The 12,325-nt window shown below is 35.0% G+C and overlaps 1 protein-coding gene across 1 annotated transcript in view; it reads left to right on the top strand.

Annotated features, from left to right (window-relative positions):
• RASEF (RAS and EF-hand domain containing) overlaps positions 1 to 8,037 on the top strand; it is a 32,509-nt gene extending 24,472 nt beyond the window's left edge. The window contains exons 10-17 of the mRNA XM_074166428.1: positions 476 to 710; positions 1,232 to 1,369; positions 1,460 to 1,607; positions 2,590 to 2,671; positions 3,925 to 4,039; positions 4,792 to 4,911; positions 5,918 to 5,994; positions 7,929 to 8,037. Of these exons, the coding sequence (XP_074022529.1) occupies positions 476 to 710; positions 1,232 to 1,369; positions 1,460 to 1,607; positions 2,590 to 2,671; positions 3,925 to 4,039; positions 4,792 to 4,911; positions 5,918 to 5,994; positions 7,929 to 8,037 (1,024 nt within the window). The remainder of the gene's footprint in view (positions 1 to 475; positions 711 to 1,231; positions 1,370 to 1,459; positions 1,608 to 2,589; positions 2,672 to 3,924; positions 4,040 to 4,791; positions 4,912 to 5,917; positions 5,995 to 7,928) is intronic.
• Positions 8,038 to 12,325: the final 4,288 nt, after the last annotated feature.

Genomic DNA, 12,325 nt, shown 5'->3' with positions numbered 1-12,325 from the left:
GTAAAACCTTAGGTTTTGCGTAGCCTACCAAACTGTCAAACTGTAAGAAAACACATTTCAGTGACTTTTTTCCACCATTGCTGATCTCCTGAACTTGGTTACCTTTTTTTTCTATATTTATAGCTGTTAGTTATTGGCCTGCACGCTTCTGTGAGCAAATGCATTCATTGAAATTAGATACAGTATTTCAAGATTATTTTTTGTGTCTTAGAATAGGCCCAAATTAGCTAAACCATGAACTATCATTTTCTGCCTTTGGTGTCTTAATAATACATCTTTTTCTGAATCTTTTTTAAACAATTATTTTTTCTGTGTATGAATAAATAGAAGTGAAGGTGAAGTAGACATTGTTGTATACAGTCTTAAACTGTATAGTTAGCATTTTTGAGCATTGACTTCCAGATTAGCTCAGATTTTGTTGAGAAAAACAATGGTGGACTAATTTTTTTCTCCCCCTCCAATATTTTCTTATTAGATCATCTCATTCTTCTTGTGTGGATGAAGACTATGATTCTTTAGCCCTTTGTGATCCTATGCAAAGGATAAACTGTGAAGTTGACAGCTTACCTGAGAGCTGTTTTGACAGTGGTTTGTCTACCCTGAGAGATTCAAATGAGTATGATTCAGAAGTGGAATACAGGCATCAAAGGACTTTTCAAAGGTCACAGTGTATGCAAGAAAGCTTTGGTGGTGATGCTTCTGATACAGATGTAAGTGCCTGACTTAGTCCTTCTCTGAGAAAGACCTTTGGTTGGAGATAAAATTAGTTTCCTGTTCTTAAAATTAAATGGATCTTTGCCCACAGGCCAGTTAAAACTAAGTATTTGGGTTATATGCATTTAAATAAGATTAGTGACAGTGTCCATTTTATTGTTAGTCAAATGGAGAGTTTTACTGATGACTACATAGCAAGACTAGTAGCAAGCACAGCATAACACAGGGCGTTTTTTAGCACAGATCCTTTACAGTGCATTTAGTAGAGACATTTAGTCTCTGTTTGCAGTTGAAAATGCTATGAATAATGCAGATTACAGCTGTGATGTATTTAATTTAGCTTGACTAGTTATAGCATATATAGCATATAGCATACTAGAATTGCACAGCTCTATTTGGTCATTTATCTCTGTTTAATCCAAACTCTTAAGACAAATGTTTTAATCAGTCTTAGCTATGCCTTTCCAAAGAAGCATACTTTTCTCACCAGAGCTAACACACTAGCTTGTACTTTCAGGTTCCAGAGATCAGGGATGAAGAGGCATACAGTCCTGATAACAGCAGTACAGTATTAGACTGGAAGCCCTCACGACCAGTAAGTCGAAGCAGCTCAGTTGCTTCAACAAGGAAATACATATCTGCTCTCACCCCTCAGGTAACCAGTTCCTTAGGAAAAAAAAAAAAAAGTGTTTGATATAGGGAATATTCTTTGTATGAGTTGAAACAGAGGGGTTCTTCTTTTCAGTCAGATGCAAGTGAGTGTACTCTGAAATACCCCAGTTCGGAGAAGGCTTACAAGATTGTTCTCGCCGGAGACGCAGCAGTGGGAAAATCCAGTTTCCTCATGAGACTTTGCAAGAATGAGTTTCGAGGAAACACCAGTGCAACCCTGGGTATAGTTGTTGTTCTTAAAATACTAAAGTGAATTTCATTGCTGTTCTGCAGAAGTGGGTGAAAAGATTACCCTCTGTGATTGCTTGCCAGGGTTTCTTGAATATACACATGCAGTTTCTTAGGCTGTGAGATCTAATTGAGTACTAAAGCTTAGAAGTGCCTAACTGCTGTTTGGAGTGGATAATAGCATACTGCTCCAATTTACTTTCTCTGTGCAAAGCACAAAGTCTGTTCCTGAACAGCACAAAGCACCAGAAAAGGGAGTTTCAGTTTAATGAACTTAGAATGTACATATGATCCTTTTTGCATTTTTCATTGCTTTCTTGTCTTTCTTTAGCTTTTCATACTATCCTTTGATGTCTTTCATACTGTTTTTTGTCTCTGTTTCTTCAAAGTGTTATTGAAGCTTTGGTTTAAATGCAGCTGGAGGTATTTCTGACTGACTTGTATATATTATTATAGCTGTCAGCTAATGAACTTGTCTTACTGATTCCAAAGACTGAATTTTTGTCTTCTAATCAAATCATAGTTATATATTTATTTTATTTCCTCTGAGTCAGGATTTTTGTTCTAATTTATCTTTTTCATCCTTGGCATTTGAAATAAAGTCTGTTTTATAAAACAGACTTTTCTCTTCTTCCATAAAACTGTAGCAAAATAGTTTATAAGTAATAGTTTATAAATGTTTAGCAAAATAAAGCAGAGAGAGGTCTTGTTTACTGGTCATAATGCCAAATTTGTATTAATGCTTCTGGGAAAATGTGTGGGTAAAATATTTCTTTAAATATTTTTCTAAAGACAAATTAAATATGTTCAGGGAATTATTGCCATTTAAGACTATGTAAATGACTGAAATCTCAATCTATAAAAGAGATGAATTTTGAAATAACTATTGTATATGGCACATAACTTTTCATTTTCTGTGGATTTTTTCAAGGTTATTGATATTTTTTATTAGACTGTATGCATTGTTCTTTCCAGGTGTGGATTTTCAAATGAAAAGACTAATTGTTGATGGAGAACCTACTGTGCTACAACTGTGGGACACAGCTGGGCAGGAGAGGTTAGTGATTCTCCGCACTTATGTAATTTCAATTGCTTTGTTTCTAAAAGATGTTTGCTTTTTTTCATCTAAGTGAAAAAAAAATTCCATTAAATATTATATGGTCCTGTAGTAAGTCAGTATGGCCATATGTAAATGTCTATAAATAGATGTGCTTTTGCTCTGCTGAGACCCAAAACCAAGTGGAATTTATGAGCTTTGGTGATGCTTGAGGTACTCTTCTCTCTGCAGAGGGAAATAGTTGTGCTTCATCACAGCATTAATGAATTAAATCTGTATGTCCCTCTCTTGCAATACAAAAAGATGGAGTACATTGTTTCTTCCATTTTTAGTCTTTAGCTTTCTTTTTCCTCACAGACCTGTATTTCTGAGACTGTTTTATCTTGGACATTTCCTTCACCGTTCTTTCCTCTTCTTTCCTTGAAAGTCCTGATCCTTATTTGCATTGTATTTAGTGTATGAACACTTCTTCCCAAAGACTTTAAATTGCTGAACGTATAGACAAGGTTGTTCAAATTATTATGTAGAGTTTCCTCAAAATCCTATTACATCCTTACTTGAGAGCCATTACTTCTTTACTGTCAGCTTTGGGGGCTTATTAAGAGGTTAATCTAACACCTTGAAAGACAGTGTAATCTGTTCATTGACCAAGGTTTGTATTGGGCTGTGTGAGTTCAGTTATACCTGAATGATTATGTGAAGTAGGTAGTCATAGGCCAAATCATTTGCCTCCCGTATAATAAATTTGTGAAGAATGTTTTAACATATAATGTAAATACCTGGTTGCTGTACTTGGTTGTCAAATTGATTGTGTTATCTAACAGTAAAGATGACTGTAACTGATGAATTCATTCCTGGAATAAGTTTATTGGTTTCGTATTTTTTCAAGTGTAGCAGAATAACCCACTCAATTTGTGAAGTTATATGTAAGTGAAAAAGCCTTGCTGACTAATCAGAAGTCCAGTGCAAAGAAGGTTATTTGGAATAGATACAGTGTAGATTGTTTTGATACAAAAATGTTGATTGCTGTTTAGGACAGTATCCTATGGATCCTGATGGAGCATTTGTAGACCAGCATTAGCAGTTTTGAAGAATTACTTATGAAAGATGCTATGAGAAAACTCATCTTGTAATGTGGAGAGAGTCTTACTCAATAGTGCAATAAAGTGGTGCTGTGTTATTAAAGATGTTAAATTGAATTCTTTTCTGATAATGTGGCCTGATGCAAACCTTTTTTTTTTTTTTTCTGAAAGATTCCGAAGTATTGCTAAATCATACTTCAGAAGAGCGGATGGTGTCTTACTGCTGTATGACGTAACATGTGAAAAAAGCTTTCTTAATGTGCGAGAATGGGTGGATATGATTGAGGTAGGACCCTTAAATGTATACAACTTAGAAACTATGTTTCACTGCATTGTTAACATTATTATTTATAAAATTTAGATATCTGTATATTGGAATTAGCCAGACTGCAGCCTCTCATAGAAGTAAAAGCTACATGGAAGTCCTAAATGTGACCTGACGTATTCTGTTAGTGTTAAAACCGCTACATCTTTTTGTATAAAAGGGTATCATGTAATCATGCTCTTCCCACGTACTTCCTTTTGAAATGAACGTGAGAGCCCATTTCACATACTCAAGCCATGCAGAAGTGGGTATTCCTTGGAGTCTTTGCATTTTAAACCAATATGCTAGATTCTGTAAATTAGCTATAGTTCAAGTGAAATTTTCAGTATTTCTCTTTACTGTTACTTTTTGTTTGTTTATTTGAATACATATTTGCATTTAATGAAGAGGGTTTTTCTCTTGTACCAGAGGTGTTTAATAGGAGGGAAAGTGCTAAGCAAAATCTTTAATTCATCTTCTGAAAGCCATTTCTTTTAATCATGGTACAGGGGTTGGTCACTTTTCCCATAGTAATTTTGTCATAGCACTTGGGCACAGGAACTGTTTCCATCAGATTAATTTTAACACATGAAATTCCTTTCATAATTTGTCTTTTTTTGTGATAGAGTGCAAGCCTTTTTTTCTGGGAAGGAAATTTGTATGACATGATGATGCTAGTTACTTTTTTGTATTCTGAGTGTTATAGCAATAAGGGAATAAAATCCTCTTTACAGGATGCAACTCATGAGAATATTCCGATTATGATGGTGGGAAACAAAGCAGATCTCCGTCAAGCTGTTACAGAACAAGGGCAAAAATGTGTGCCTATAAACTATGGAGAAAAGCTGGCTATGGTAAGGTCTCCTGGTATACCTCTTTAGTATGATACGGTCTTAGAACTTTAATCTTTCAATCTGAAAACCACATGAGAATCTAGTAAAGAAAAGTAATTTTCTGGTCGTTTGTTCAAATCTAGTAATTAGGATTCATGGATATTTTTCATGAAAACTGTCCTATTTTGATGATGTTTGCTGGGTTAAATCACATCTCGGTGCCCACTGAGCTGAAGTATATTATTGGCTGGGGTAGTCTTCTAAGTCTTTATGGTGAAAATGTGGATGGGCTGGGAGACTGAGTTTTTCTGCTGCCAAAGAGGAATTGTCAGTGCAAATAGGAAGCACGCTAGTGAGTGTATGAGGCTTTTTGCCTGGCTTGGGTCTGTCCAGCTTTTGAGTGGAATATTTTCATCTTCAAGAGACTATCTTGTATTTCTGCCCTGTCTGCACAAAGAAAAGAAAGATATAAATAGAAGTGTGGACTTTGCATGTATTTATATGAAGGATATAGGATGCACATATCCCGTATTTTGCAGAAGAAGATGTAGAATCTTTAGAGTCTTGAGTTGCTGAATGATTGCCCAGTTGATTGATTATATGGGGACAGATATCATATCTGTTACTTATGGAATGATATTTCTGGTTGACCTAGAATACCAGATGCTGTAGTTTATGCGTAGCTAAAAAGCTGGATTCAGTAACCTGTTCTAACAACTCTCTTCCTGTTTTATAGTCTTGTGGACAAGAAGATTGGACATTAAGCCTATGATGTGTTTTTTATTCAGTTTGTTAATTCAGAATATACTGAATATAAAAAAGACCCAATTATAAAGCGATTGCTGTTCTTTTCACAGTACTAAAGTGAATATACTGGAGAATGAAGAGTACCAGAAGAAGTCTTGTTCATTGAAATGTGTGTCATCTTTGTGTTATTGAGGAGACCACTTGTAATGGAATATACATATCCACATGGGAAACATTTCAGATTAGTTGGATTAACATTTTTTTTTTTTTTTACTCACAGACTTATAATGCACTATTCTGTGAAACAAGTGCTAAAGACGGATCTAATATTGTAGAAGCAGTTCTTCATCTTGCTCGGTAAGTAGCCATGTTTCTAGTTTTGAATAAACACATCTGAGTCTATTTTATAAAAAGGACATTATATGTGAACATACATACAAAGACACACATGTACATTTAACATTGTACCAAAATAAAGTTCAACAAAGTTTATAAAAGAATACCATGTTAAATCTTTATAGATAAATACAAGACAGGATTTATTCTCAGCTTAATCAATTAACATTTTTGCTTGCAAATGTTACAAAGCTGTCTCAATAATTAATATTTAAATTAGAGCTCAGCTATGGAGCTCAAAATTTTAAAACCTGTTTTGGTGAATGAATTAAATTTTTTAATGGTACATGGATTTACTTTCTTAATTCTTTCTTAAATTAATTTCAAATGCATATAATTCTATGTATAATCAGTTCCTAATTTTTTCACGTATATTAATACGTATTCAGTTTTATTACTGACCATTCTAATTCCACGTATTTTCTTTGATGTCCCTTTCTCTAAATGATTTAAAAGCTAGAAATTCTGATTATATCCATTTGGTAACCTGGTATTTCTATGATAATATGTGAGCCAAACATGACACTTCTACTACCTTTCCAAACGATTCTTTGTTACAATATAATTTTGAAGGGCTCGCAGTATTTAATGACTTGTCAGCCTTGGATTTTTCAGTTTAATATATAGAGCTCAAGGCCAGAATTACAAACTCTATTCATGTGATTTTTGCAGCAGCCTAATGCAATAATCAGACTTTTTGATATTCGGTCAGTATTTGATTATTCATTGTTAAAATACTAGTGATTAGCATGGCTTGAATACAAAATACTAGCTTTCTAGAGAGGATCATTGCTTCTTCACGTGGGACTTTAAAGAGCACCTATATTTCCAGGCAAGTGCGTCCATCAGAGGTGCAACAAGAACGTAGGCATTTGTTTGTATGGCAGTGTGAATGTGAAGTTAATTGCTGATTTGTTAAATGACTCATTTCCAAGAACCTGGCCATGAAGGCAGCAGTGGATTATGAAACTGGAAAACATACATAGCACAGTTATATAACATTATTCACAGTTGGAAAATTATCTCTAATGTTTAAACATGGTAACTTTGTTTAACTTTTTCAAGGATAAAAAAAATGTTTTGGCAGTTGGCGCCTCTCTTTTCAGAATATAAAATAAATAAATTGGTATTTTTCTTCACAGGGTTCATTAATCCTCAAATGGTCTAGATACTACCCAGAACCTTGGTCTGGAACTGTTGGCTGCAATTTCTTTACTCAAGACTTAGTAATTCTTTGAAAGCAGCATTTCATTTTGAAATAAAAATTTCTAAATGAACATTTCATTACCATTATGTTGAATAATACAGTGTTCTGAGAGGAACTTCATGAATTTATTCTACCGACAGGAGGAAGACTTAAATTACTTTATGTATGAGCAAGAAATTTTAGAGCTGGCTTTTGACATTCTAGGGGGGGCATAGTAAGAATACAGATCACATACATACACAACTTTTAAGTCTGCATTTATAATAAAACATTCAACAAGATGCATTTTCCAATGAGCGTAAATTTATACTTCACATTGCAGTTATTTAGTTTTATACTTCCAGCTATGAATGTATTCTGTTTCTGTGTAATAGAAATAGGCTATTAATAGACTGAGGCAAACAAAGTGATCAAAAGAAAAGGAAAGGGAAAACAGAACATTGTGGAGTTATTACATATCAGAAATTATTATATTTCTATCACTAGCTACGATTTGTATAGAAATACTGATATTATTCCCAAATTGTAAATTTAGGAGACATGTTGATTCTGTGCACTAAAAACCATAGTTTTAACCATACAATACATGATGGTGAGCTCTGTAAGATATACTGGGAGAAGTGGAACAGTGAACATTAATATATTAATTCAGTGCATTTTTTTCTTTGTTTGTTTGGTGTTTTTACAGCGAAGTGCGAAAACGAAGTGATAATCAAGATGATACAAGGTCAGTAACCAGCCTGGCTGGGACACCTGTCAGAAAATCGGCACTCACGAAAAACTGTTGCAATGTTTAAGTGACAGATACTTTTCCTGACCTAAATACCTTGTATATTTAAAAAAAAAAAATGAAGGATTTCAATAATGTATTCTTTTTATTGTGGATTTATACATTTCTGTATTTAGAAATTGAACATCATGTTAAAAATCCACTCTACTTGCTACTCTTTCATATTTGTGTACTTGCTTTACCCGGTAGGCTTCGCTTTTCTTAAATAATACAAGTCAATGAAGTGAGCTTAGAATCAGTGCTACAGTAACCACTGCATACGATATTATAATATTATTTTATCTTTTTTTACCTGCTTGTTTCTTTATGGGCTCAATATTTCTTACATACAGAACATGATAATGTCGTACATCTCTCATAGGAAAAGAAAAAATTACAGCTCCAATTAATGAAATCTCTTCTTGCTCATGTCTGCTTATCTAGTTTTTTGAAGGCCTTAAGTTGTATGTTGATGAAACATTTCCCAAGAAAACACCAAACCATTAAAAGGTTGCCTAGATCCAGGTAAACCTTAAGTTCAGGGTATGAAGGAGAGTGGTCTCTGTTGGGAGAACACAGTGGCAGGTGCATGAGGTTCTGGTGTAATTTTACAAAAGTTGGTGAGTTAGAATTCATTTAATTTTGGGAGTTGGGGTTTGATTCAGAACTGAGAAGTAGATTTTGCGTCTGATCCTACACAGCTCAGAAATGAACACTTGTATGGACCATTACCATTCAAAATTTTAGAGAGAGTATAATAATACCTGTGATATGTACTGAGATGGGTTAATGGTCCAATGCCTTCCTGTTTGTTTTAACTATATCATTATTAGTATTACAGAGAGATACGAGTTGTAATTTTTCTCTTGTTTTTCAAACATCTTCCATTCAGACACTAATTGAGGGGTTGTAGTAGTACAGAGGAGTCTGTTTTAACAGATACTCTTTATGCATTTTTTTAGTTTTAAACCTGCAGTTGAAAGAATTGCTGTACATGCACAAGCATCTGTATAAACTGGTCATTAAAAGAAGCCCCTGAAATGAACAGCAACCACTTAACCTTAATGAGAATTCCTTTGCCTGATTTTAGGAAAATTCTGAGAAACTCACCAGCCGGCAGTAGCATTAGGTGTCAGCATCTCTAAAAGACTGAGTTATTATTGTTTACAATAATAATTCCCAACAGTCCTATACTGTAGTAACAGTTGTAGGTATTTCTACAGCTAACAATCATATTCCACTTCTCAGATTTCACTAATTTTGATGGAAATGGGATAGGGCTCCTTCAGAGCCAGGAAAAACCATTTCAGTGTTTTCTGTGTATATTAATAAAACATCTCCAGGCTGAAACCTAGCTCAGTAAATCAACCTTGGATAAAGTTTTATGGACTGATCTGAAACCCATATGACTAGCAGCTGTTACTGCATTTTATCAGAACTATATTTGAACACTGTATAGCCTGTGCCGTGTTATCGGTTTTATAAAATGTGGAGTTCTCAGAAACAGGACAGTTCACCATTTAAAAAAAAAAAACCTCAGTTTTAAAGTAGGAAGAGCAGTGTTTTTAGGTATCCTTTCACACCTCCAGATCAGAGCAGCTAATCTTCAGGTAACCATCTGAAAGCTTGTTCTTAACAAGACGGAGAAATCTAATGCCAGAAAGAATAAGACATTTTATTTCACTGTATTGTGCTTCAGCCCTAGAAGAGAAAACATGTTTGGTGTCCTTTTTGAAGTACTAAGGGAATCTTCACACAGTACCTTATTCCATGCAGGAGACCTTAGCATTTGTAGCATCTTCCCACCCAGCAGTACAAGAAGCCTCACTGTAGTCCTGAGACTTATCTGGAGAAGGTGGCAGAGAATGAAGGAGATGCAGGTGTACCAGGAATATGCCTGGTCACATATGTATTGTTTACTATTAATCCTGTATTATTTAAACGGGAAAATTACAGCTGTAATTAGCTTCTCTGAGGAGAAAACCACACTTAACTGAGCCCATTGATGAGGGCCGCTTCTGTGTTCTTTGTCTCTCTCCTAAGGGGTGAAACGGAAGCAGAATTTATGTGGGTTGTACTTGCAGATAGTTCTTCCTGTAGCAGTAGGGAGGAGAGTTGGAGGTGATCCAGCACTTGGTTTCTGAAGTGTAAGCTTACAAATTGTACGTATTTACATTTTGTCAGGATGAGTAGGTCTGATTGTAAGCTGTTACTGACATTCTTACATTCCAAAATATTCTTCCTTCAGTGTTATCAACTTCTGTTAACTTGTAGGGCTTAGACTGAGGCTCAGTGTTCTGTGTGTGCCTCCTGAACCACCATGTTTGAGCAGCTCTGTGGTCTTGGCCTGCAGTAAATGGGGTGAAATATGTTTGCCTAAATCTTGTTGACACACCTGCACAAGCAAGACATTTTGATTGGATACAGAGAATCACATAAAGTTGTTTGCATGAAAGATTTCTAGAAGTGGTTTTGTCCAACCTCCCAAGCACCCAAGCAGAGGTGGACTTTTTCCGGCCCTAGATCAGGTTAGGTGTGGCTTTAGCCAGGCTGTGGAAAGACCCAAAGATCAGAGATGCCACCACCATTCTAGGCAACCTGTTCCTGTCCTTGCACTCCCCTTCTTTATAAAAATTTTTCTCCGTGTCCAACCTCGGTTTCCCTGGTGGCTGCAAATCTGTAGTTGTTTCCCCTCATTATATCATCACCTGCTACCAAGAATAATTTGGCTGCATTCATGGTAACTCCCCTTTCAGTATCTGTAGGCTGTTAGATCCCCTTTAGCCTTCTCTTCACTAGTATAATAACAATAATGTGGGTTCTACCTCACAGAGTTAGCAGCGTGTGTGCGTGTGCAGCAATTGCTTTCATATCTGAGATTGTTGTCATACAGAGAATGCCATGTGAATGTCCATGCCTGTAGAGAGCCTGGTTGAAGGATGTGAGTCCAGGGACCTGCCTTCACACCTATTTTTACCTATCTGCAGGGTTGGGCCATTGATATTTTGGGTACTTTTCTTCCATTTATTTTAGTGACCAAAATCTTTCACGTTATTTGGCCAAATTATATAAACTGAATTCTTTTTTTTAAGCTCTGTGATTTTTTTATGTGTCATATATAGCAACTTTAGTTTGAAACAGTGTTGTTTTTCAAATAAGATTCAGGGTTGGAAACTGTTAAGAAAGTTTTACCTTGGACTAGTTTTATGGTCAATGTCTTAACTTACTGAAAAAGCACAACCAAATGGGGATATAGCTATAGCTCAGTTGGAACTGTTTTTGGAAATCCTGTGATGATCAGTTCCATGAAGTGAATGTTCACATAATACCATGTAGAATTCATGTGAAAGCAAAAGAACTTGGAAAAAAATATTTAAATTTAGAAATTAAAGCATGTATTTATACATGGAAATAATGGATATATAGTTTTCTGTTATTTTGCTTTGAATGGTTGCCTTGCCTTCTACCTATAATGTAAAATGGCAAACATCAGCTTTATGCTCTGACATGGTTGCACTATTGTACTTAGAATGTTTGTATGGTTTTGTTTAGTACATGAGAACTATTCATTTAATCATACAAAATTATTTTTTTAGTAGAGGATGTGTTGCCTTAATACATGTATTTATTTGAAAAGGAAAGGCCTTTCGTGTTTTTCCTCACGATCTGTATATAAATTATTTTTATTCAGTTGACATGGAAGTATTATTTCATCCTGTATTGGTTTTGACCCTTTTTAATTGTGGCATAGTACACATTTCTGAGGAAGTAATTTCTGTGAGATGCTCTGAAAATGTTTTGATCACATAAGTTCTTGTAATCACTTTGTGCCTATTTAGCGTACATTAGTCGCTTAATAAGACAATCTGCAGCTTCTTCTACTTGTTCTTAGAAGTACAGTTATGGCCTAATATGGTTTAAGTATTGTTCTGTGTAACTATTTTTGTATTGACTGTAAAATCCTCTATTATTTTAGGAAAAATAAATTACATTTTTAAATCTGTATAGCCTGTTTAAAATGTATTCCAAGTGAAATATCTATGGGCCACTCCTGCAAGGAGCATCATGTAGCTGTGCACCCATGCAGATCCTCAGTTAGGCTAATAGGTTCTGTGCTAGTGCAGGCAGTGTGTTCATATATAGATCCTTTTCCAGAGGTTTTCTTTTTTCCACAATCCACTGCTGTACAATAATACCAGGTAACTTTTTAGGGATAAAGATTTCAGTGAAAGATCCATAATTCATAAACCAAGGGAAATATTTATTCATATAGTCAAGGCACTTTTTATTACAAAGAAACCTACTTCCAAGGTATT

This window comes from Numenius arquata, chromosome Z (genome assembly GCF_964106895.1).
Source record: "Numenius arquata chromosome Z, bNumArq3.hap1.1, whole genome shotgun sequence".
Lineage (NCBI taxonomy): Eukaryota > Metazoa > Chordata > Aves > Charadriiformes > Scolopacidae > Numenius > Numenius arquata.
Note: the sequence above shows the minus strand (reverse complement) of the source record. Positions and strands in the feature narration are given on the sequence as shown.